The sequence below is a fragment of the Leuciscus leuciscus genome, assembly GCF_965113295.1.
Source record: "Leuciscus leuciscus genome assembly, chromosome: 24".
Lineage (NCBI taxonomy): Eukaryota > Metazoa > Chordata > Actinopteri > Cypriniformes > Leuciscidae > Leuciscus > Leuciscus leuciscus.
Window position 1 is genome coordinate 13789132 of NC_138723.1, and position 27837 is coordinate 13816968.

The 27837-nt window shown below is 39.1% G+C and overlaps 1 protein-coding gene and 1 long non-coding RNA gene across 2 annotated transcripts in view; both read right to left on the reverse strand.

Moving 5' to 3' along the window:
* Window positions 1–24: 24 nt before the first annotated feature.
* Window positions 25–27837, reverse strand: part of loxl2a (lysyl oxidase-like 2a) — a 36572-nt gene continuing 8759 nt past the window's right edge. The window contains exons 4-14 of the mRNA XM_082158344.1: window positions 18284–18492; window positions 16833–17049; window positions 14122–14305; window positions 9877–10028; window positions 9601–9768; window positions 6293–6458; window positions 4880–5120; window positions 4646–4761; window positions 2070–2206; window positions 1882–1993; window positions 25–762 (exon numbers count right to left, since the gene is read on the reverse strand). Of these exons, the coding sequence (XP_082014470.1) occupies window positions 698–762; window positions 1882–1993; window positions 2070–2206; window positions 4646–4761; window positions 4880–5120; window positions 6293–6458; window positions 9601–9768; window positions 9877–10028; window positions 14122–14305; window positions 16833–17049; window positions 18284–18492 (1767 nt within the window). The 3' untranslated portion in view covers window positions 25–697. The remainder of the gene's footprint in view (window positions 763–1881; window positions 1994–2069; window positions 2207–4645; window positions 4762–4879; window positions 5121–6292; window positions 6459–9600; window positions 9769–9876; window positions 10029–14121; window positions 14306–16832; window positions 17050–18283; window positions 18493–27837) is intronic.
* On the reverse strand, window positions 18499–26530 carry LOC309489536. The gene is made up of 3 exons (XR_014202444.1): window positions 25676–26530; window positions 23980–25628; window positions 18499–20402 (listed from the first exon to the last, which is right to left on the reverse strand). It is a non-coding gene; the product is annotated as an uncharacterized lncRNA (long non-coding RNA).

Consider the following 27837-nt stretch of genomic DNA (forward strand, 5'->3'; position numbering starts at 1 on the left):
CATAAAAAAACACCATCCTCCAAGTAACAAACATGAATTGCTTTAATTATAGAAAACAATGCAATGGTTTGACCAAATGTGTTGTTCAGTCATAAACACAGTATATTTGGAAACCATTGAACTGGTCATAAGTACCCTCGTAGAACGGAGGGTAGATGCTTCACAAATTTGCAACAAATTCTTACAGTTTCACATTGCATACACAAAAGTCGACAAAATATAATCCCTGACTGAACACAATAAATTACTTGACATGCTTGATGAATTAACCACAAAAGAGTCTGACAGCCGCAAGTGGCGTTTGGTCCATGAAACTGCAGACTTTGCGATTCCTTAAGTTGTAATGCAGAAAGAATCGAAACGTTATGGAAGATCCAAGTTTGAACATTAAAGCACGAGTTTGTAGCCACTACAACAATTAACTAGCATTTTAAACACAGAAATGCAACAAGTACAGTACATTTAAAGAATTTAAATAGTTTCTGTACAAAGCAAGCTTGATATAGCGAGGGTCGTGAAAGGACGTGAGCTGTACTTCAACCTAGCGACTGCGTCTATATTTGGAGGTTGGGTTACAGAGCAGCGGTCTCTGCCTATTGAAGTGCTGGAGTCTCTAGTGGTCAGTCATATTTGAATAGTCTTGAGTGACAGCTTGCAGCATCCTCCACTGAGAGCCTTTGTCGTTCCTCACTGTCTCCTATCTGAGGTGCAACTGGTTGCTCATTCCAGGGTATTCGTCCACGTCTGAACCCCGCGAGCCACCTGGAAAGGGGTAGAGGTGGTATTATTATTCACTTCTAACTACTGATGGGAGAAACAAACCTTTTCGAAACTTTGAATCAATTAAACCAATTGCTTCGCAAAATAATTCACTGTTTCGAGTGTAAATGCAACAAAAACTTAAGCATAAAAACACTTATACAAACCAAATGCAAATGTTTTATTGAAAGTGTAATATATTAAATGCAATTAACAAATAATCTAATACCATTTAATAGGAATATTCTGTATAATATGTGTTCTTTTCATTTGCATGGCATGTTTTGCTTGTTTTATGGAGGGCTTGGCTAAACAGGCCAATAAGAGACTTATATAAGAGATAAGAGTTAAAACTGATCCGAGATCAGGTTAAAACCATACAGACACTGTTTATGGGTTCGCAGAGATCGTTGTACACTAGCGGCAAAGTCGAAACAGTGGTGATGTAACGAAGCCTTATTGACTGAAATTGCATTAGTCACTGGTTTGAAAGTGCCATTTTGACCATTTTCACAAAAATTCCATGGCCCCCAGAATACGTTTGATGTAAGAATATCTGAGCATGCAATATATCAAAAGAAAGTGTTTTATTTTAGCTTCATGCATTCTTTTTTTATCAACACTTGAATGTGGGTAAGTTTCATAAAAATAAAAATAAACATTTTAAGAAAAAAGCTTTTTGTCAAAGTACGTCTGGATGGGATTCAGAACGATGATCTAAACATAGATGGAGTAGATCGAGTCCATCAACACCCCCCAAAGCTTTACAGTCCTGTAGCTCGTCCTGAGTCGACATTTCATTCAGTAACATTTAGGCAGTTTTGATTTATATGCTGTTTAATGTTGGTGATCGCATTATTTTACATATGCATATGATTACATATGATATCGCTTGTCTATGCATCTTCTTCGCATGTGTTTTGATCAGGAGATTCAGTACCCTTTCAGAAGATGTACAATAGCGCCCCCTAACGTATAACAGTGAAAACACGGAAACCGGAAAAATTCCCACAATGGTGGGGAAGCGTTGTCTCACAAATGACGGAAATTTCCGTCAATGGCAGGGAAAGAGTTCAATTGTCCTGGCAGACATTCAATACAGTATTTTTCTAACCAACTCACCTATATGACAGTTGTACGTCCATATCCTGTATCCATCATAGCGGCACTTGCACTTCATGACATTGTTGGTATAATCCGATTCGGCTACATCATAGTTAGGATTGATTACGACCTGTGTGACAGAGTCATGTTAGTAAAAAACAAAAATCCTGCTTTTTACTTTTAGTTCACTTCAGTTAAAAAGGTACCTGCAAAATATAGTCTCCTGGTTTCACATCTGTGACATCGATCCACTGACAATCAATGTCATGTCTGTAGGTGTCCCAGCAGCCAACAGTGATGCCCTGTTCACCAAAGTTGGCACAAAGATACCGTTTCTGAATTCCTGAATCAAAGAAAACAACCAATTAGATCTTCGAGCTGAATAACGCCACTATCGTCTTCTGAAGAGCTGTTTATGGCTGAAAAGAACTCGTTTCATAATTGATGACCTTTTCAGTTATTGAACTGAACTGAATCAACACTGAACTGACTTAATCTGAATTGTCTTCTGACACTATTGTCTTTTTTAGAGCAGCTTTAAAGCAGATTTGGAATTTGATGACGTTTGTATCATTGATTCTGATTATTACTGTGAAGCTGCTTTCAAACAATCTGTATTGTGTAAAGCACTCTATAAATAAATGTGGCTCGACTTGATATTTCATAAAAACAGATGGATCAAAAAAAGCCTTGTGCTGCATTCACGCCATGTCGTAATTACCGTAATAACGAGACGACAACACATGACATACTCAGAATGAAGTTTTTCTATTACAACACTATCAATCTGCAGCGGTCATGTGCAGAGGTGGGTAGTAACGAAGTACATTTACTTCGTTACATTTACTTGAGTATTTTTTGGGGAAAATTGTACTTTTAAGAGTAGATTTGAATGTGGGTACTTATTACTTTTACTCGAGTACATTTCTAATGAAAAAACTGTACTTTTACTTCGTTACGTTGGGCGACGTCCTTCTCGTTACTTTATTTTGATGCAATGTGTTGTTAAATGCGTAGTTTATTCCAAGCGCGATGTATCTTTTTTTCTGGGCTTGAGCGATGCTCAATTCACAAATGAATCACTCTTTTGAGTCGATTCTGTTCAAAGACTTCATCAAACAAGTTGGCAGATCTGTCTAAATCGGTTCGCGAATCAGTTTGAATGATTCAGTTCCTGATTCTGTTCAGTTCCTGCACGCACTGAATCATCTGAAGCGATTGCAATTCACACTCGACTCGGAGTCGTAACAGGAAGATTTAAGGACATCAAGAGCGTTGGATGAAGTGGCCGTGGACCTACAGTACAGTCAAGTGAGAGCAAATCTTCAAATGCATCATATATTTGCCAGCGATGAAGATCTTTATTAGTTGAACATCTTCGTAAGCTGTCTGTGAATGAATGATTCCACAGGACGATATATTCGATTTCATTTAACTCAGGTAATACATTTTACAACCAAACAGATTATTATGCCATGATAGCACTACTAGAAAGGATGACATTACCCGTTTTTTGGACATAATACATTCATTTCTACATTAAATAAGCTACCATTGTTCACAGTTTATGAACACCCGCCATCCTGCGGTAGTGTGTGTGTATTGTTGCGCAGTGGCGTACGAACTCGACTTGAAAACGAATGCCTTTGCCTGCCGTACACACAGTTAACCAGCTTAAACATGCTTGCAGAAATATACATTTGATTATATTTTGGAGAACAGACAGAAAAAGATCCGTCGATGTACTTGTGTTTGTTTTTTTGTGTTCAGATGTTCAGTAGCAGTCATGAGCGCGAGCACATGTGGAGAGTTTTAACTCTTTCTTCTCTGTGTCAATTACATGCCTTTGAATGCAACACTCTGCAGATTCACTTTATTTCGACATTGTCTAATAATCCAAATGTAGTTGTATAAGTTACTATTATACAAACCAAAGGACAGGCAATGATTTTCGGGCTACAGATGGCAGAAATAATGTTTTTTGTTGCAAAGAGAGCCAATCTACTTATGAAAATAATAGTCATTTAAATAAAAAGAATCTAAATAATATTATTTTATATATATATGACGACTTCAGATGCAAAAGCCTCTAAGTACCATCTGAAATTTTCTTCTAAAAGAGCATTTTTATCAAGTTTGTATGTTTATGTTCAGTTATTTCACTTAAATGGCAATGAAAAGTACCTATTAATTGTCATTAAAGTGAAATTACTGAACTTAAATATACAAGCTTGATAAAAATGCTTGTTTTAGAAGAAAGTTTCAGATGGCACTCAGAGGCTTTTGCATCTGAAGTCTTCATATATATATATATATATATATATATATACTGTATATATATACTGTATATATATACTATATATATATATATATATAAATATATATATATATATATATATATAAAATAGAGGCCTATATGATCCGAAGTAAGTTACTCGCTACTTGAGTAGTTTTTTCATTGGATACTTTTTTACTCTTACTCAAGTAACTATTAAGATTATTACTTTTACTTTTACTTTGAGTAAATATTTCTATAAGTACTTGTACTTTTACTTGAGTACAGTTTTTGGGTACTCTACCCACCTCTGGTCATGTGGTACAAGTCAGAACTCTCTGAAAATTCAGAGTTTATAAGTTGTAATTACGAGTTCTACGAGGACGTGAAGGCTTTTTACAAGTCAGAATCTCGTAATTACCGTAATCACGGCATGGTGTGAACACACCTTTGTACTAGTGTTGAGTAACTTTAGCGCTATTGAACCATCTCGTAAGAAGTTCTCACCTTCGTCACACTGAGTGTCCTCTAGACAGAAACTGGCCTTGTGACCCTCCGCCACCTTGGTGCCGTTCAGACTCAGCAAGTCATAATGTGTAAAAACCTCCATACTGTGATAATGCCTGAACACAGAGACACAACAAAACAACGATTAGAAGTTTTAAACGTCACCATATTGGCATCATGTGTTGAAGCCTTAGTGTGTATCTTTGTCGTGTACTAAGGTGTTTATGGTCTTGCCTGTGACACTCATGCCAGGTCCAGGCATGGTAACCCATTTTGGGTCTGAAGTCAGCTTGGCCGACGTTGTGGATCTGGGAGGAGAAGCGGAGCAGGCGGCGGTAGGAGCTGTGGTCGTTCTTTTTCGCTGTGCTGGACAGGCAGTTCTCCTCTAGGGCGCACTCTAGAGCGTACATGGGCCGGTCCTCCAGATAGGTGGTCTGCTCCACCAGCTGAGCATTTAGAACCAGGTCAGGAGCCGCTGTGAGCGATGAGATCAGAGGTCAGACAGAGCAAATTCCACATGCATATCAGTCTAGACAACCAGGTCAGATGGGCTTAGTTGGTCCTGAAGATCTACCATAGTTTAGCTTAGTTTCACAAAAATATAAGTAGTTTAGGTTTCATATTAAAGCTGTTCAGCCATGTTCAGAATGGAACACTAGCATACTACATATGGCACAGTAGTATACTATTGTTGAAAGTCTTTTATGCTCACCAAGACTGCATTTATTTGATTATTCTTAAAATACTAGAAAGTTCAGAAGAACAGTATTTATTGGAAATAGAAATCGTTTGTAACATCATAAATGTCTTTAATGTCACTTTTGATCAATTTAATGCATCTTTCATGAATATAAGTATTAATTTCTTTAAAAAACATTTGACCAACCCCAAAGTTTTGAACTAATGAAAGCAAATTTTCATTTTTTTTAAATTCCACCATTGACGCAATTTTCGGTCATTTATGAGAACAACACTTCCCCGCCACTGACGGAATTTTCTGGCTTTCTGTGTTTTCATTGTTATAGGGAAGGGGGCGGCGCTATTACACATCTACTGAAAGAGTGCATAATCTCCAGATCAAAACACAGGAGAAGCAGCAGAAACAACAAGCGATAAAAGCATTGCCTATGCACATTGTACCCTGCGTCTCAATGTCCATACGGTCCATCCTAAACAGTATGTAAGATTAAAAGATTATAATTTTTTTCCTCAGCTTTTTGTTGAAAATGTTGCTTTTTTAATTAAACTTACCCACATTTAAGTGTTGATAAAAAAGACTGCACAAAGCTATAATAAAATGTTTTTTTTTTAGACACTCTGTTCTTTCTTTTGATATATGTTCAGATATTCATAAAACAAAATATTCTGGAGGCCATGATTTTTTTATTTTTATATATTATCAAAAATGCTGGTGGTGGCTGGCAACTGTGGCAGAGAAAGAGTTAAACATTAATGTTCAAATAATTTATTACTGAATGTTAATTGTCACAGTTGAAATGAAAGGTTAAGTGGAGTGCATTGCATTGTGGGAAACTGCAATTACTTTTGGAGCTGCTTTTTAGGCTACTATTACATCAAGCTTGACACAGACAGAGTTAAATCACTATTCTTAAGAGAATGATAATCAATAAGAGGTGATTGTCTCACTATCAGAGCAGGACACCCCAGCGGCGAAGCGTCCTCCTCCTTTCGGGCAGTTGATGTGTTTGCCGTGATGAAGACACTGAGGAAGACTCATCTCAGTTCCTGAGCATCTGACCCCACTCATCACAACATTGTCTGCATTTGCATCTCCAGCCCAGTACCACGTCTCCTATACAAACACGTGATAAATATTAGTCAGTCACACAATCAAGTCACACAACATATTAACATTCTCATTTTAAAGTCACAATGAAATCACATAAAAAAAATAATAATGTGTCCTCATAATCTTCAATCACAATAACTTCCCCTCACTCTTGCAATGGCATCTCTTCTCTTCTCTGATGATGTGTTGCAAGGGCGGGATCAACCTGTCACTCACATGAGATTGACCAATAGGAAACCACAACCATCCGACCATCCAATCAATTCCACATGGACAAAATCAAGTCCCACTCTACATTTTTTCTTGTTCGAGAAGTAATTTCACTCGGATATACGACACAATTGGGAAGAGAGCAATTTGTAAAAGAATCAGTTCGGTTTGCGAGGCAAATCAATCAGTTTACTGAAAAGAACTGACAAACAATTGATTCGGCCATTGATTCAGGCAGATTGTCAACTTCACTTTCAGTCTGTTCTTCACACAAAACTGGAATGTAACACACAGAATACCTTTTAGGTGCTTTTTTGATATTGTTTTGTTCTTCAATGACATCGGAAAGAAACATGTTAGTGTTTTGAAACTGAATGTTGAAGATGGATATCTGGGTGTCATTACACCTTCTCACCACACGAGGGCTGTTCAGTCACGTTTTACAGATCGACTGCATGTTCCTGAGCATCTGCTCTCAAGATTGCTCTTCATTAGTTGCATAAGTTTAGAGGTTTGAAACACAAGACATCCCGTACCCCACAAGGTCGGGAAAGTCTTTGTCAGTGTTCATGACTGCACAAACATATGTTCGTGATGAGTAATCATCCAGTGTTATGTTCTGTTTTCCATGTGTTGTGTCCTAGTCTGACCAGGGCTGAGTCACAGCCTCCTCTGATAGATAAGCCCACAGGACTCCCAGCGTGGGCAGGGGGAATGTGGGCACATTCTGTCAGACTTTCCATGTGCATTGTTGAAAACCTTCCACACATGCTGTCTGGAAAGACCCATCGGTCCAGACTGTCAGACAAATCATGTTTAATGGCCACTCAGACATCTGGAAGTTGTATCTTGCACTTTTTGAGCTTAGGTAACAGTCTGAAAACGTGACCAACAGCATGTCAAAGTGTACAAACCTCACTATTAAGTTAATGCATAATAACAGTTCATTTTCGGACGCGTTTCAGAATGGACTACACTGACAGAGAGAAAGCAGAACTCGCATCATGTTTATTTTTCTTTATTTGGCGAAAAGCACAACACTTTGTTTTTATTGTGAGTATACACAAAAATAATACACACTTAACAGGATTGAGTGATGTAAAACACAAGTATGTAAGATCAAAGTATTTTTTGTATTTTTCGTCTCTGTTGCACTGATAAGGAAAAAAACGAGCATATCGCGCCGGCGCGACAGCCGACCTCAGGGGGTTAAATCTCTTTTTTATGCTTTTAAATCTCTTATGCTCACCAAAGCTGCATTTATCTGATCAAAAATACAGTAAAACTGCAATATTGTGAAATATTATTATAAATTAAAAAACTGTTTAATATATTTAAAAATGTAATTTCTTTATTTAATAATAATAGTAATAATATATTTAAAAATGTAATTTCTTCCTGTGACATATTAAGGTGTTATATGTCAAAGCTGCATTTTCAGCATCATTACTCCAGTCTTCAGTGTCACATGATCCTTCAGAAATCATTCTAATATGCTGATTTGATGATCAATAAACATTTCTTATTATTATAAATGCTGAAAATGGTTGTGCTGCTTAATATTTTTTGGAAACTGTCATACTTTTTTTTTCAGGATTCTTTAATAAACCGAAAGTTCAAAAGAACAGAATTTATTTAAAAGTACTGTATGTCTTTAGTGTCGCATTTGATCAGTTATGTGTTCTTTCTGAGTAAAAGTATTAACTTACCGAGCCCAAAATTTTGAATGGTAGTGTATGCATGGAACAGTATGGACTTTATTTTATTTAAAATGACTAAAGTTCATTAGGAGAAAAAGCCTTCACTGGACGTCAGATTGACTAGTTTCCTTGGTCAACCACTAAACAAGGAAGACCATGATAGTTGACTAACTTCACCCGCTACATTTAGCAACAAAAGAAAAAAATTAAACCTGCCTAAGCTGGTTTAATCTGGTCTTAGCTAGTTTAGATGGGTTCTCAGTCTGACCAGTTGAAATGTGCCTAAAAACCCTTTAAAACCAGCAAATAGACTGTCTGACCGGGCTGGGAGACTAAATAAGACCAGCAAAATGTTTAAGCTGGTTTAAGGTGTTTATTTTTAAGCAGGGCAACAGTTAAATCAACACCACACAAGCATAAACTTGCATGGATAATTCACGCTAGCCTTTTCAAAACACTCTAAGAACTATAATGAGTGACATTAGATTTAACTACTTTGTGTCCCTAGGTCGAAGCCATTACGGCCATAATGTCTTGACATGCGGCCATATGCATCAGCTAGTGGCAAATTTCAGTCAATCATCATAATAACTCTTAATCATGGCATTAGCCTGCAGAAGCGTTTTCCAATTTCCACTCATAAAACCACCCATCAAACTATTCCTTCCATACCGTTTCTAATGCAATAATAGTTTCCAGACCTATAATCACCATGAGTTTGTCACTGGGCTGGTAATGATATGTCTCCAGTCTTGCCATTTCAGCTCTTGAAAGTCTGTGTGATCTTACATGCACATTCAATTATGATTTGAATAAATGGGATTTAATAGGATTATGGCATCCAGCAAACTTTTGGATGAAATGGGGACGCCACACCGGCTCCGTGCCATGGTGTGTGCCTTTATTAAAGTTCTTCATCTACACCGAACACTCCAAAATAGTCCCATATGCTATGAACACTATCATGATGACTCAAACGATGCCCTGTGGATATTGATGGTTAAACACTATTGAAGGTGGACCTTAATGAGAAGGTTGGAGTGTGGAAAACTCTCAAGTTGCAGTCACATTTACCATTGTTCAATGAATTCTCATGGGTGAAATCTGGACAATTTAATAGTACTCCAATGTGAACATGAATTTTGTGTACGGATTCAATGGATTCAAGTTTGTCATACAGATTTGAAGTGTTGACCTACAGAAAGCTGCTTGGTTTGAGAGTGATGTGGATTTACCTGAAACGCATGGTTGGCGAAGCCTAATCCCAGCTGTCTGCAGACCACCATGGCCTCTATAATCCCCCAGTTTTCACTACAAACGGTTCCCCAAACCAGAGAACCGTTCTTCTCAGCGAGAACTTCCACACGTCCCTCGAGGGGGTTTCTTCCTCCGCTTAGACGTATCTGTTGAAGTCAGAAGTATCCATCACTTTAAAATCTCACTAATTCGTGAATTTCTAACTATTGTTAGAACATTAACGGAATATGAAGTAAACGTTTAAGAGTCCCCACCCTCTTCTTGAAACCCATGGCAGGTATATTGCAGCGTACAGCAGCGTCTTCCTCATGACTGCAGCCCAGCGCATCATTATTGAAGTAGCAGTCAGTGAGAGATTTCTCAAATCCAGAGCACTCCACCTCGTTCATGTGGACCGGACCCATTCCTAAGGAAAACATAAAATAGGGTGTTAATGGACAGGAAATTTGAATTTAAATAATTGTATTGTCTTATCTGTGGATTATCTTAAGGGGACAAACATTTTCAAAATTTAGAAATAAAAGGCTTTTTTTGTTTTTAACCCTGATTTTAGCCCTCTGATTCGAACGCTCTGTTTGAAGGGGAATGTCTGCTGTGAGAAAGTGCAAACACGATGTAAATAAGAGATTCGTTGATTATAACGGTGGCAAGAGTCCAGAACTCAGTCACTGATAAACTTGTGCTGTTTGATTGACAGCTCCATCAATTGTAATGGGAGCGTTCTTTGATCGCTTTCTATATATAATTTAATCACAGTTTAAATAACAGATTATTTTCATCCTACTAAGAGCATCAATGTGAAGATTTACTGACACATAGACAAAGACCATCTGACTGTACATGAATCATTACATATCAGAAATCACTGGTCACAGATCAGGCATTAGAATTAACCCAGTGACTTACATTTTGTCGGATTACAGTTGAGTCCATTTTGTAAAAGTCTGTTTGCAAAGCCTGCGCCGAAAATGCGACTGATTTACCAAAGTATCCACAGTGAAATGTACTGAATTACAAATAAATAATGCTCAACTGAGACATTCAAATAGTTAAAAATTTATATAACCACATTCCTAGCATTAGGATCTTTGGAAGTTAATGTTATTTTTAGTCCAGTGATTCTGCATCTTTGATCTCTCCTCGTCATCTCACTAAACCGTGTGGTAAATTTTTCTCTATTGTCTACAGTCGACGTTTAGTCTATCTAGGTCTCGTCTACAATCGACGTCCCCGAACGTCTACAGTCGACGTTTAGTCTATCTAGGTCTCGTCTACAATTGACATCCCCGAACGTCTACAGTCGACGTTTAGTCTATCTAGGTCTCATCTACAATCGGCGTCCCCAAACGTCTACAGTCGACGTATAGTCTATCTAGGTCTTGTCTACAATCAACATCCCCTAATGTCTACAGTCGACGTTTAGTCTATCTAGGTCTTGTCTACAATCAACATCCCCTAATGTCTACAGTCGACGTTTAGTCTATCTAGGTCTTGTCTACAATCGACGTTCCCGAACGTCTACAGTCAACGTTTAGTCTATCTGGGTCTCGTCTACAATCAACATCCCCTAATGTCTACAGTCGACGTTTAGTCTATCTAGGTCTCGTCTACAATCAACATCCCCTAATGTCTACAGTCGACGTTTAGTCTATCTAGGTCTCGTCTACAATTGACATCCCCGAACGTCTACAATCGACGTTTAGTCTATCTAGGTCTCGTCTACAATCGACGTCCCCAAACGTCTACAGTCGACGTTTAGTCTATCTAGGTCTCGTCTACAATCGACATCCCCTAATGTCTACAGTCGACGTTTAGTCTATCTAGGTCTCGTCTACAATCGACGTCCCCAAACGTCTACAGTCGACGTTTAGTCTATCTAGGTCTCGTCTACAATCAACATCCCCTAATGTCTACAGTCGACGTTTAGTCTATCTAGGTCTCGTCTACAATTGACATCCCCGAACGTCTACAATCGACGTTTAGTCTATCTAGGTCTCGTCTACAATCGACGTCCCCAAACGTCTACAGTCGACGTTTAGTCTATCTAGGTCTCGTCTACAATCGACGTCCCCTAATGTCTACAGTCGACGTTTAGTCTATCTAGGTCTCGTCTACAATCGACGTCCCCGAACGTCTACAGTCGACGTTTAGTCTATCTAGGTCTCGTCTACAATCGACATCCCCTAATGTCTACAGTAGACGTTTAGTCTATCTAGGTCTCGTCTACAATTGACGTCCCCTAATGTCTACAGTCGACGTTTAGTCTATCTAGGTCTCGTCTACAATTGACGTCCCCTAATGTCTACAGTCGACGTTTAGTCTATCTGGGTCTCGTCTACAATCGACGTCCCCTAACGTCTACAGTCGACGTTTAGTCTATCTAGGTCTCGTCTACAATCGACATCCCCTAATGTCTACAGTCAACGTTTAGTCTATCTGGGTCTCGTCTACAATCGACGTCCCCTAACGTCTACAGTCAACGTTTAGTCTATCTAGGTCTCGTCTACAATTGACGTCCCCTAATGTCTACAGTCGACGTTTAGTCTATCTAGGTCTCGTCTACAATTGACGTCCCCTAATGTCTACAGTCGACGTTTAGTCTATCTGGGTCTCGTCTACAATTGACGTCCCCTAATGTCTACAGTCGACGTTTAGTCTATCTGGGTCTCGTCTACAATCGACGTCCCCTAATGTCTACAGTCAACGTTTAGTCTATCTGGGTCTCGTCTACAATCGACGTCCCCTAACGTCTACAGTCAACGTTTAGTCTATCTGGGTCTCGTCTACAATCGGCGTCCCCGAACGTCTACAGTCAACGTTTAGTCTATCTGGGTATCAACCAAATGCCACTTATTGGAGTCACATGAAACATGTTTTTTTTCCCATTAGATGAAGCAAACAATTTTGTTTATCTGATGTTCTCTGCTGACCACATCTGATGACAGTAATAACTGTGCATAAATGGATTTTAAGAGGATGTTTTGGGAGAACTGCAGAAGGTTTGTATTTGTTTAGACTAGAATAAGCAAAGAGTTGTTGACTTCGTTTCTGACTTCTGAAAACATGACTAAATGCAAATAAAATACCACACAAAGACTTGATCGGGAAGTATGTATTTTAACGAGAATCAAAACAGTTTGGGAACCCTTTTAAAGTAGTTTTCATAGTTGAAGGCTAAAGTAAATTTGAAGATTGATAATTTGTAGGCTGCATTATTCAATAAATCCTGAAACAACCCTCTTTGACAAAGAATAATGCATTGTTCTCATCTTGAAATTCTGTTCTCAATGTTATTTTTGCCATACATCACTATATTGTCCCTGTTGGATGTTTCCTGCAGAGTTTTGAGTCTCTGACGCTGTTCACAATGTAAACACACTGCAGCGCTTCTGGGATCTACGCCAGAACGCCAGCTTTGGACATGGACACATGGACTTTTTTAAACAATGTCTTCACTACCTTTCTGGGCCTTGAAAGAGGTTCAGAAGACGAATTAAGGTCTTACGGGTTTAGAACGACATGAGGGTGAGTAATTAATGACAGAATTTTCATTTTTGGGTGAACTAACCCTATAATTACAGTGTTTGCATATGCATAGGAATAAAATAAAAGTGTACAAGCTCGCATGTAAATATTTCACGTTATCTCTCAGCAAATTCACTGAAAATGGATTTTAAAATCAACTAAGGACCTGTACAAACATCAGCTGAGGAGCAGCTATCTGCACATGCAGTTGGAGAACAGATGTTACATTATACATGAGTCTCCTGGCCAAAGAATGTTCACATCTGCCTCTCATGCGTCTGATCAAAGACACTTTAGTAAAGGGCGGTGATCCATGACTTTCTGGTAAATGCCAGAGACAGAGGCTGTTGTAGATGCTGTTGTTTTGAAAACAACAATGTGTGACTGACTGATAGTTGCTTCCTGCTTAATGGGTTTCAGCATTATTTTCTTATTTCTTTCCAAAATTGAGATATTAGAGATTTCTGAGAGCCTGTTGTGAAATATAAGCTATGCATGCATTATATTATATAAGCATTATATTTATATTCGGATTTTCTGAATTTTTGCAGATTGCAGATTCCAAGAATACATTCTGTATTTTAATTTTGAACGAATCAGGTTTTGAATGAATCTGTTGATTGAATGATTGAAGGAATCACTCATAATACTCAAAAAGATACTCACTCATCACCACCTATTAGTGTAATGGTGTAAAAAAAAATCACCAAATGAATCAGTGAACGAATCTGAGTCATTTTGGTGAACTGAATCAATCGAGACGATGGAATGAATCAAAATTCCCTCTACTAGTTCTTAAGGCTCTCCTGGGATATGTAGTAGTTCGAAAAATCAAGGTAAGGGAGTAGACTCTTGATTCGAAATTCTTCGGAATCTAAAATCTGGTTGTTTTAGGATTGACTCCCAATCCTCCCCGTGATCCACCATTTTAGAACCACTGATATAATGTATTGTGCATGAGAAGACATACTAACCTTGCCCTAACTTTGCTCCAGTGAGAGCCTCCTTGGCGCTCCCGAAGCCCAGCTCTCGACACACGATGGTAGCGGCCCTCAGGTTCCAGTTATCGTCACAGACCGTTCCCCAAATACCATTCTTCAGCACCTCCACTCTCCCTTCACCGATATTCGCACCTCCCCGCAGACGAACCAGGGGTTGCTGGGAAATCAGACAGGGAGTAAATTAGATCAATCCACACAACCTCAGTGACCAGTGTTTGTTCAGTCTAGCTCTCTCCGTCTACGGATCTGATGCAGGTGATTCAGCCTGAATTTTTTTCCCATCCCCAGTATAAACACACTCACTTCAGCTCTCTGGTGACGTGGTTGAATGTTATGTAATTTCCTTTTCATTCAAAAGAAAACGTGATTTAATGTACTACATGACTTTTCAAATGTCTCTATGACATACAGGCTGAATGAACATGATAATACACAGGAAAATATTAGAAGAAGAAGCGATTCTTTCCAGAAATGTGAGCAAGGGGCCGATTGATGAGAAAAACAGACTCTCCAAACATTCCACAACCACAAATCATCTCTGAGGGAGTGTAACCCTAGAGTTCAACATACAACCATCTACAGACAGACAGGAAAAAATTGAAAATTAATTAAATTTGCATGTGCGCAAAAGTACAAACAAATAGTCTTTGAACCCAATGCTACCGGGAAACAGCTGATGGAAGACAGTCCAAAGATAATTTTGCTTCATGATGTCATTGCTGATGACTCTGTGATTCTTAGGAAAGCTATTTTTATTCCAACGTTACTCCTTACTTTACTACTAAACAGCGCTATAGCTACCACCAGAATCATGAGGCTGCTAATGTGAACTTCATGCTCTGAATGTTGTGCATGCCAATACTATTTTTCCATTTAAAGTTGTGAATTTAACTTATGCGCTAAATTGGAATATCGCATAAAGCATTTGCGAATAAAGCAGTTTCCATCCAGAGAGATAAAGAGAACAAAATTGTCACTTCCTGATAAACTGGTGGCAAATTATCACTAAGAAAATTTGAATTTACTGCAGTAGGAAAAGCCACGGTGGGTCTTTTTCGTATAAATTACTTGTGCAGATGAAACGCAATAAACCTGGTTGTGTCATCTTGCTTTCGGTAGTGGATGCCTGCTGTTTGGGAACGAAGTTGTGTAAGACATGTTATGTCTAACAGATGTAGATGTAATTATACTTATAGATGTAATTATACCGAACCACTTTGACAACAGACTTTGCTAAGGCATTTCAGAATGATCAAAACAGCATTTCAGATGCTGTGCAATGAGATCGGTCTAGGCCAGGTATGATGTCCTATCTTGCAGTCACATTACTTTTTTGATGCTCATTGAGGAATTTATTCGGTAAATGAGTTTCCATCAAAGTCTTTGCGCATGTTTTTTTTATTAGATAAAAAATTATCCGCCTCAATTGATATGTTTCAACTGACCACAGTAAACATAAGACGAAGACTGAGGCTTCTAATTTAAGTTTGGCATGTGTTGATGTGCATGTGTGTGCATGAAAGAAAAGAGAGAGAAAGTTGGGCAGCGGCGTCACATGGACCTAAATGCTCTAGACGCAGAATGAGCAGATCTGAGTTAAATGCACATAAAAATAGGTAGATGGAAACATAGCTATTGACCAAGCGTGCCGCACAAATGCTGAAAAGTAAAGCCAAAGCATCTTGATCGTCCCCCCCCGGTGGCTGCTCCCAGTATAGGTTACGAACATCTACTCCCCATGAAGTCTACTGAACGTAATGGAAACCAAACAATCAAATTATCCTTCAAATAAAAAAAATTCAAAGATGTTTTTATCACGCTGATTTAGGTATAGGTGTTCATTTTTTTAAATAAGTTTGGTCTTATTTAGTTATTTGATGCTATAAAAACGTGAATGTTACGTCATGATTGACAGCTGTGATTGACAGCTTCTCTAAACGAAGTAGTCACTAAGGTACCAACTGACTTTTTTGGGGGATTTTCGGGAGGAGATTGGAGCTTCAACTTTAATTTCTACATGTCCATAACTGTTTATTTCACACAGTACATTTTTTATTAACCGTTTCTGCGGGAGTGAGGGCGGGACCTTGATATCGCAGCTTTACTTCCTGCTCACTACTGCGCAGAATCAGGTCCCAAACCTGCGTAAGATGTCAGCGCCATATTAGGACTTTGGCGGCTTCACTTTTCGGGTGAAGGGGCGTCGTCCATCTTTTTTTACAGTCTACGCTATTGACTAACTTTTTTCCAGGCTGTATATGTTCTACAAAGCCTGTTTATTAGTACAAACAAGTAGTCGGTGAGCTTTTTTTCACAATCTTATAAATGATGACAGTGTAGATTAAAGCTATTTTTATTCCAGCATAGCTCATTACGTTGCAAAGCAGCGCTAGTTGGTACAGCCACTCAAAACACTAGATCGCTAAATGATACATTTTAAAAATGCTTTTAAATTGTAATACATATAATGGCTTTTTTATCAACAAGTAGTTGGTGAGCCCAATGCTAACCAAAACGTCTTATGAAAGACAATCAGAAATGACTTTTCCATTGTTGATGACACTGTAGATTTGTAGGAGATTCTGTAGATTTCCAGTGTTAGTTCTTATTTTGGCGCAAAGCAGTGCTAATAGCTACAACCTCTCAAATCATAAGGATGTTAATGCAAATTTGATACTACCAACCTCTGGTCTGTAGGCCTTGCGGAAGCCAGTGGAGGATGAGGGGGCAAAAGCCCTTCCAGGCACACAGCTGACCACCACAGGCAGGCCACGTCCACAAGTGCCGTTCCTCTTGGGCTCCAGGGGTTTGCCCAGTTTACAGCTGGACAGGTGGGCTTCATTTCCTGTGCAGTTCACTGAGAAACCCCAGTAGTTCTTTCTTTTACGCATGGACAGTGATCTGTAAAACAGAGCCACAGAGAAACCTCACTTGTGCTATAAAATAATCATCAAATTATGGAGTATTATACATATTTCAGGGATTCATTCTTGTTTTGGAGGATGTCACAACAATGATTCAGAGGAACATCTGTTATGATTATTATAGTGATCAGACATTGCCTGTAGCAGTAATGTTGTGCTAACCCAAGAAAATAGGACATTTCCCATGATTCTTCAGTCCAGAGAAATCCTAAATCAGACAATCAAGACTCAAACAAGCTGTGAAGCCTGCAGGTTTCCTTTCCTCCAGATTAGGAAACCATTAAATATTCATTTAATAAGTACAACATGTTTTGGGTTCAACACAAGAGTGCTTTATTTGTGAGAATCTTTTTTTTATTTTTTATTTTTTTTAAGTATCAATATTCTTTTTGGTTCTATACGTTGACTGTGATGTAAGGCAATGCAATTTATGATGTCCATAGGGTGTCTTATTCATTGCGAAATAGATTTATCAATGGCATGAATAACATTGTAGGCCTAAACTTAAAATACATGGACTGCCACTGAGGAAAAGTGAGGTCACATTCCCAGTGGCTTAAACACTGCATCTTTATGAAATATTCCAAAACAAACAAACATAGACATACCTCACCTTTAAATATCACCAGGCATTACTTTCTTTAGTATATGGTTCAGTTAAAAAAACACATTCAGAACGCTTATTTACTGGAATGCTCCATTTTTGGAAACGTATACAAAAATGAGGACATTGGCTATAAACTTTTATGTAATAGTGTATTTTAGTGTACAGATGTGGTTAGAACACACCGAAACTATAATTTATGGAGTTTTACAGTTAAATGTTCTTCACAGAGTTACAGAGGAAACACAATGTTCTCTACTAGATGGGAAACGGCCAAGAATTATGTTGGGAAACAATCTGGCCATGATTCACTTCAGAGGCGTTCACACACATCCGAGGACGAAATAACTCTTGCTGCATGTTTGCATGGTAACTTTAAACTTTACAAAATTAATGTTACTTTAGGGGAAACCTTAAATTCTCCATGCAATGTTGTGTGTTTGCCTTCTTTCTTGTCCGTTTTTTCTTCATTTTTCATTTTATCATAATAATCTTTTCATCTTTTTTCACAGGGAGATGAAAAGTAATTATAATTATGTCCTCTAATTCATGTTTGGCTCATGTCCATTTTTCACACAAAGCAAAAACAGTGGGGACTTTTCCTTACTTATAGACTTTGTTGTTGTAGTTCTTCTCTCCAGGGAATCCGTACATTCCACAGACGACTCGGCTGTTAAAGGGGGCCCACTCCTCATCGCAGATCTGCCTCCATTTTCCCCGTTCTTTCAGTTCCACATAGCCTTCTGTGACTGGGATGCGCTTGAGGTGAGACGATATGGGTCTTATACGGATTTCTTCCACCCGTTCTTCAAGAGTCTTAAGAGGAAGAAACAAAAGAAAACTTTATTGTTCATTAGCAGAGTTCCCACAATATTCCCAGAATGGCCAACATGAAATATTTATTCAGGTCACTTCCTCAAGTAGTAGCTGTAGATCACTTGGGGAAAGTTTTGGAGATGTTTTAGTCACTGTTTAAGAGTGTCTTCCACTCCTGCAGGGTGAAATCTGAGGAGCCAGATAAATCATCACTCACATTTGACAAGGCTGATCAGATATGGTTCCTGAAACAAGGTCAAAGTTGGAATTTGACCTAAAACATCAGTTCAATGTCACTTCTGAAATGCCCTCAAAACATTCTTAACCAGTCTTGTGGTGGTTAACCTAGATTTTTAGGGGTTGTGTTTGAACTTCATGAACTTTTTTTTTTACAGTAACACATGATTCTGTCATCCAATCCATTCATTTACAGGAATGTTATAGCTTGGGGAAATAATAATTCAAAAGCATCCTTCACTGTGATGAGTTGACTTACTTACAGTACAAAAAGTGAGGAAACCCGCTGCCAAAATTAAGTGAATAAACGTTATGTGTAATTGAAAAAATTAAGTTATGTGAACTTGACAATTCCACAAAACTTAATTTTTTCAGTTACGCATGAAGTTTATTTACATAAGTCATCTGATTACTTTTTACAGTGTTGTTGCTAGCTCACGTGTTCTCACAAGGGCTGTTTGCCGTGATATCAACTAAAAGGAATGTTTTAGATGTGTAAAACCACCAGCAATGTTGTACTATTAACAAGGAGGTGGTTACAGGATGTTTTAACTGACCACGGTAAACATATTTTACTTCAAATTTAATTTCAGCGTGTGTTGATGTGCATGTGTGTGCATGAAAGAAAAGAGAGAGAGAAAGTTGGCCAGCGAGCTAAAACCAAAGGAATGTGGCGGCCTCACGTGGACCTAAATGCTCTAGACGCAGAGTGAGCAGAACTGAGTTAAATGTAAATATTACTATATAAAGGCCAGACCAATGGGTTGAGTTGAAGTGGGCTCTCAAGTCAGACACATCCCTATTTTCTTAAGCACTGGAAGTCTGGAGGAAACTAAAGAGCTGACTGTTGAAGCTGAGGTTGTGGGACGGGGTCATGCAGCCATATGTGAGGAAGAGTCCACGCCTGTTGCCCGATAGCGTGACCTCCGCCTAAATAAACCAGACCCTTCCACAGCATATTTTTACATCAAAGAGAAGCCCTGCTTAATCAATCTCAGACTTTGTCAAATTTCAGAGGTTGCTCTACGATAATAGCACAGGTACATTTCTTTTCTTTTCAACATACTGATTAAAAAATACAGTTGGAATGTTTATAAATCTCTATATATAGGCAATCCTTCGCCAGATGTAGTAGACCTACCGATCAAAATCACATGCAGGAGTTCGGTGATACATCAAGCACCTTTTAAGGGATAAAATATCAGGCTAACAGGAATGGTTCTCTGTACATAACATTTGAACCAACAGTTTGCGCCTTGTGAAGCTTGAAGAATGTCTGGTCCAAGACCCGACATGCAGTGACTAACAATGAAGGCAATGTTATAATCTCCCTGACTGATAGGATGTCAAGTTCGACAGGAGCCATCAAGGCTTTAAATCTAAGTCAAGTCAAGAGCAAAGCCCTAGCAATGGCAAGGTTGTGGGTTCAATTCCCAGTGAACACAGATGGTGATGAAATGTGAACCTAAATTGTACTGTAAGTCACTTTAAAATAAATTAAATGAAGCAAACCACTCCAGATAACAGTCTTCTTTATCTAATGCAAGAAAAAAAGTCTGATATTTCTGTATAAATAAAATACTGATTTAGTGCAAAACACCCACTAGCTATCAACATTGTATTTCAGGTCAAAGCAAATCTATTTGTTCAATCCCTGCATCTGACTATGCCTTCTTCCCTACATAGTAGGGGTTGAACCGACTAGTCGATTAGTCGACTAGTCGACCTTAATGCAATGCCGTGACGCTTTAAGCTTGACGTCGACTAGTCGCGTTGATCATGTGACACTATAGGTGTGTTCGACATCGGCTGCGGCTGGATGTAACCGATCGGCGAGAGTAGCCGCGTGCAGGCAGGGAGGAGCTGCAAACGGAGACGTGGTCGGACACTTTCTGGTTCCCGTATAGTGACCGCTCACGTGGTGTTTGCATACTTTACCACAGCTGAAGTGAAATAAATGCAATATTTGCCAAATAATACAGAGATGTTTCAGAGACATTTTCATTCAATACTTTATATACTGCTTCATACAGCGTCTGTTTGAACAAGAATAAAGTTCAACATTTAGCTACTATCAATGAAGTGGAGTCTACGTTTTTTAAGCAGTTTTAATTTGATAAACATGACACAATATAACATGACAACGACATGAAAAGAGTGTTCACTGTTATAATAAACTGATTTGAGAGCTTTAGATGAACTAAAGGTGTTCGAATAAACACGAAACACACGTGATCGTTGTCATGCGGTGAATCCGGCCAATCGTGGAACAGCTGTGTCGTCATCAGCCCTCCTGCAGCCCAGTGCAGCCGCTCTTGAGAAGCTGCGCTGGCTGAGTTCTCCGGCTACTCTCGAATTGCTCTCGCGGTACTTTGATGGCATACGTCACAGTCACGTGGCGTCGGCGCTGTATCAAGTCGGACAAAATTTCTAACCGGCATGCACTGCTTTAAGGCCAATTTATACTTCTGCGTCGTGTGTACGCCGTAGTGTACGTCGTAGGCTACGCACGTAGGCGACGCCGTCGTGAGCATTTATACTTCTGCGAATGTCTGTGTTGCTCTGCAGTTACACCGCCGAAGCGCTAGTTGGCGCGGGTGGGTTTTAATGTTCCACTGTGTTTACATTCCTCAGGGCTGTTTTGAGTTTAGGTTTCTACGAGCAATGGCGACTGAAGGAGTCATACAGATGGCTGTATTTCCGCACTTCTTCAAGCAATCTCGGTCACTTGGTCTATTTCCATGGCTCTTCACTGATCTTCGGAATTTAAAAATGGCGGGCGGGCGGTGCAGAGTGCAGAAGATCATTCCGGAAATGCGTTGGAGGAAACGCGATGCTATCCAGCCGACCAATCACAGATCTTGCGGTCCGCGTCGCCGCGCCGCGTAGTTAAATTTTTGAGGAGGTGCGCGTCAGGGTACGGCGAAGGGTACGACGTATGGTACACGTCAATGCGTATGCTACGCCGTACCTTCTACGCGCACCCGACGCAGAAGTATAAATTGGCCTTTAAGTCAGCCGCCGATCGGTCTGCGCAGAGCTGCATGAAGTCGAACAAGCCTTATGATTGTCACCATCAAGTGTGTGGAAATACTTCACTAAAGATGAAGCTTGTAAAAACGTGACTTGGAAAGTAAGTCTGTCCTGAAGTACAACAAAAGTACAAGTGCATCTGAAAAGGCATCCGCTAATGTTAAGTGAGGAATGCAAATCATCTCGGTAGGGGTGGGCGGATCGATCCTGAGGTATCGATACTTTCGATACTGACGTGGTATCGAAAAGGATCGATCCTCACATAAAAATATCGATCCAAATGTGTGTTTTTTACCAATATTTTTTTATTAATTTAGCACGCAATTCAGTGCGAAAAATAACCTAAGTGGAAAAATAAGCGAATGTTAGCGGATAATTGTGTAGGATAGAACTTTTTCTCCTAGTCATCTGGATACAAGACGAAACCAATCAATCACAGAGAGCGTTCGATGCTGGTGCTTCGCTGAGTTCGCTCTCAGGCCCAGTGCGTTTGGGAAACGAAGCCTTGCTTAGATGACAGAGAAACGATCGGGAGTTATTTCGCAATAAACTATCCAAAAGTGTACATAACGGTTAAAAATGTTGACGTCAGTAAAAATTTTTTAATGAAATTAATATTTTTATTCAACAAGGATCGATGCATTAAATTGATCAAAAGTGACAGTCAAGGGTTTTACACTGTTAAAAAAAAATCTACTTATAAATGCTGTTCTTTCAACTTTGTTCATCAAATAATTCTGCATAAAATGTATCATGGTTTCCACAAAAATATGAAACTGTTTTCAACATTGATAATATAAGAAATGTTTACTGAGCAGAAAATCAGCATATTAAAAATGAATTATCATCATGACTGGAGTAATGATGCCGAAAATTCAGCTTTGATCACAAGAATAAATTACAGTTTACTATGACATAGAAAACAGATAGCCCATGTTAAATTGTAATATTACAGTTTTTACTGTATTTTTGATCAAATAAATGCAGAAGAGAATTAAAAATCTTACAGACCCCAAACTTTTGAACAGTTGGCTAGTAGTAGGCTAGTACTATAATTAGGGTAGTTTTGTAAAAGTCACTGACTAATTACAGGCGAGTTGAGAGCACAAATCACAAAATATTTAGTAGTCATGAAAACGTATTCAGATTTAGCATATTAATGATGCATTCACCTCATAAATCATGACACACTGCTCTAGCACAGGAAAGTGCATACAAGTTCAAGTGCATGCTTTTAAAATGAAAAAGTATTGGTATCGGTATCGATATCGGCGATACTGGCCCTGTATTTACTTGGTATCGGATCGATACCGAAATTTGCAGTATCGCACATCACTACTCGACAGCAGTAAATTTACCCTTCGCAGGGAGTTTGATTGACAGGCGATCTGACCAATCATAATCCGCCGAATCCGCCATTTCTGTCCGACAAAGCAGTCAGGAGAGTTAGTAGATTAACGTTGGAGGATTTGAACTTGAATAACGGCGTGTACGTCAGTAAAACACCGCCTTTCCGCGGTTAAAACAACATTCCTTCTTCTGTTCATTCATGTTTATTTGATGCTATAAATTAACTAGAAGGAAGAGATGATCGGTTCACGAGCAGCTTTAAGAGGCTCTACAGCGATCTGTCACGACACATTAAAGAGCCACAAAACGGTATTTATTGTTTAAATTTCTTTATAAAATGACCAAATATGAAAGTTGAGACTTTGTTTACATATTAAAAGTAACCTGCTCTGTCCTGTCTGTCAGCACGTTGTCAGTGTCCTCTCTGCTCCGCGATGTATATTTCACTGTGTCGGACATAGCAACAGTAACTAAAGGGGGAGGGTCTTTGCGAACGGTCAATTAGAAACTTCACTAAACATGCAAACCATGATCGAAAAGTAAAAACTGTGAATGAGCAGGACTGTGACAGTGAGTAGGTTTACAGCCCATCTTGCATAAATGGCATTGTTATGCCAACATAATGCATCACTAAAAAATGTTTGCACTAAAACGGGAGTTATTGTTGCATTGTTAGCGTTAAGTTGCAACATAGTATGAACTGTCTGTCAGCATCTGTATCATTTTCTGCTAATAAATTGCAAATTGGGGCATGTTGCAAAGCAGTCCCATCTCTTGTGTTTTTATGAATGACGTGAGTGACTAGTCAACGTCGACTCGACTTTGATGTCATAACAGTCGACTTCAAAAAATCTGAAGTCGTTCAACCCCTACTACATAGTACGTGAGAAACAGTCTCTGAAAACAGTAGTATGCCTGAATACATAGTATTCATAAGATGATTTGTGAATGGCAGTGAAACGACGCAACTGAAGAAGTAAGTCACATGACAATGACAACATGGCGAATGTAGTGGGTCCAAATTTCATTCATACCATACATTCATATTATATATAACTTTATTTTTTTCGTACTGTGAAGTAAGTTGTTCATCAAATGTAGTACCTACTAGACAGAATGTGATTTCAAACACAACTAATGTGTTTTTATACAAAGTATTTTTTCCTATTCTGAAATTTGTCACTACACCTTTTAAAGGTGATTATTGAATGTTCAACCCCCTTTTAAAGATGTTCATTAGATGCACAAATAACATGACTCATTCATTACAGTTATCGACATTCTCACATTTCACAGGTGCTTTTATACACAACAAAACAGGTATACATTTTTGTTAATATGTCCATTCCTTTGGGAAGCAAACCCCTCGCCATGCGCGACTATCTACAGTGCTTAAATGAACTGTGAAGTGACTAACCCACTGCTAATAATCTAAAAGTAAGTGTACGACCAAACAGATTTCATTAAATCACGTCACCTTTCCTTCGTGCCATGTGGCTTTTTGGTAGTAATAAGACCCAACAAAGAGGTCTTTGAGATTGTAAATGCTGTCTGTCAGCTCATATACAGCGGCACGTCTGAGACATACGCACTTACGGTCATTCATATAAGTGAGAAACCATTCCCACATCTGACTGCGTTTAAGAGCATGTGTACGTGATGAAAACGGTAGCAGCAAGACTAAATGAGGGAGAGGAGACTAAATGAGGGAGAGGAAGCCCCTCGTCGTCCAGACATTCCTCAGTTCCTGAGGTGCCAGCTGGGACAGAACCACCTTCTTTTAACATTCATGGAATCCAGATATCAAAATATTTACATGCCATTAATGTTCCTCCGCAGGGCTTCTCGAGGTGGGCGAGTGAGAGGTGACGGTGTCTGGTGCAGACGTGAAGTTAAAAACTCCTCTCTAATTCACTTCCTGCCTCGTGTTTCACGTTGGTCCTCCACGTGCCTGTTCCAGGGACTTGGAGTGAAAACGCTTGTTGATTGTGCAGGTTTGTGGCGAACGTTTAAGGGAGTAATTTTAAGCAATTTTTGAGGAAGTAAAAGGATAAAGGGGGAAAAAATGTGAGGGATGGATGGATTCAGCTAATATATTGGTTTTTGCTGAAGGAATTCCAGAGAAAGGGGATACGTAAAAAACATCTGGATTTTCTCAACTGTTACAAGACAAGCAAATGTACACACAATCATTCCCACCCCCAAAAAAGCAGGACGTTTCTACAGCTCAGTGTGTCATCAGTGACGATCTCAAACACACAACGCATATTCACACCACCGCTCCAAACCAAGCCTGTCAACAACTGTCTGCGAGGAATGCCATTTTCAGACAGGCTTTTGTCCTCGGGTCATTTTTGTGTCAGGGCACCACTTGTGACTCTGCATGAAAGAAAAGAGAGGGTGGACAAGAAACAAAGTATGACAGAACTAATGGTGAACTCTTGGGAGCAGTAAAGGGTCACAGGGGTCCCATGAACACGTCGGTTCCTAGGAAACGCTCCAGTTTAACGTGATCCCTAAACTCTCATTTCACAGAGCATCTCTGGGCATATTTACGTTCAACCTATACGTTCTTCCCACAAGGGTGGTTTTTCACAAAAAACGGGAGAAAATCTAAACTGTTTGTGGACAGAGACACTGGTCAGAACATATCTTGGGTTCTGGGACAACAAGAGTTTTAGGAAGAATGCATGAGCCTTTACATTAAAACTAAAGGCAGCAATACAACTAAATGCAGTTAAAAGTCAATGTATCAAGACATCTTGTCACTATATAGAGTACATGATTCTGATTGGACAGTATTCTGTGGTCAAATATTTTTGTATAAAATTTTGTATGACCCATAAACTGTATATTTGACCATTGTCTCTGAAAACCAAACACTTAACTGGTTGTTTCCCCTTTCTATCTTGAGGACCACAACACTGCTACTAACCAAATAAATAAATAAATAAATAAACATGAAATATCGATTTGACTTGAAATAACTTGGACTCGATTCCAAGTCCAAAACCATATTTTTATGGTCTTGGTCTTGTCATGGACTCAGGAGCATTTGGACTCGTTCTTGACTATTTTCTTTGCCACTAGTGGCACTAAATGGAATTGGCAAAATTATTACTTTTTCCAAAAATCTTACCATTGTCAGGTCAAGTCACCTTTATTTATATAGCGCTTTATACAATAATCAGTGATGCAAACTTCATCAAAAATAAGACAAATTGTAATTCTGTTGTAAATAGCTCTACATACACAATTGTGTCATTATTCAACTCAAGCCAATTCAGTGATGTTGGTTCAGTTCAGTTCAAAAACTGTGTGAAGTTCATCAGTCATGAAATGAGTTAAATTCAGCTACAAGAGGCTTTACAGAAAACAATTAGTGCTATGATTCACCTTGAGTCAGTTCAACGTTGATTCAACTATAAAGCTGCTCTGCAGAAAACACAATTCAGTTGAAATTTAGTTTTCATTCAATGTCAGTGCAGCCAATTTGATAACATTTCGGAATAAAGTGTATTTTAAAACCCCAACCAAGCAAGCCAAAGGCGACGGTGGCAAGGAACCTAAACCCCATCAGGTGACAGATATGGAGAAGTAAACATGGGAGAAACCAGGATTAGTCAGGGGGCAAGTTTTCCTCAGGCCAAATGAACAAACATGGTGTGATTTATTCCAGACTGCATCGCAAGTCAGATTGTGGATTGATATCATTTAAAATTCATTGTTTGGTTAAACATGTAGTCCCGTCCATGTGTGTTTCAGGATTTTCTCAAGATACCCATTTCAGTTATCAGTACATTCTATGCTTGCTATTCCAAAAGAATTGATGTTAAAGGCATCCTAACCTCACAACTGACCTCCCCTCCCTGTACATCCTGGTTTCCTGGTTTTGAATATCACAGCTTTTATTGTCTAGAAATCATGAAGAATCTTGAGTTTCCTACTCTTGTTTGAAAATGGAATGTGAGAGAAAGCCAACACCACTTAGCCTGGTGGAAAATCCTGAACTTTGACCTCTTCAGGCTACATTTAGCATGTAGATTCACTCCTGGTGCATTCTGTTGAGACAACTGGTTGAGACTGACACTGGTTTGTTGACTTAACAAAGCATGCTTTGTCTGTAGGTGAATATACACTCACCTAAAGGATTATTAGGAACACCATACTAATACTGTGTTTGACCCCCTTTCGCCTTCAGAACTGCCTTAATTCTACCTGGCATTGATTCAACAAGGTGCTGAAAGCATTCTTTAGAAATGTTGGCCCATATTGATAGGATAGCATCTTGCAGTTGATGGAGATTTGTGGGATGCACATCCAGGGCACGAAGCTCCCGTTCCACCACATCCCAAAGATGCTCTATAGGGTTGAGATCTGGTGACTGTGGGGGCCATTTTAGTACAGTGAACTCATTGTCATGTTCAAGAAACCAATTTGAAATGATTCGAGCTTTGTGACATGGTGCATTATCCTGCTGGAAGTAGCCATCAGAGGATGGGTACATGGTGGTCATAAAGGGATGGACATGGTCAGAAACAATGCTCAGGTAGACCGTGGCATTTAAACGATGCCCAATTGGCACTAAGGGGCCTAAAGTGTGCCAAGAAAACATCCCCCACACCATTACACCACCACCACCAGCCTGCACAGTGGTAACAAGGCATGATGGATCCATGTTCTCATTCTGTTTACGCCAAATTCTGACTCTACCATCTGAATGTC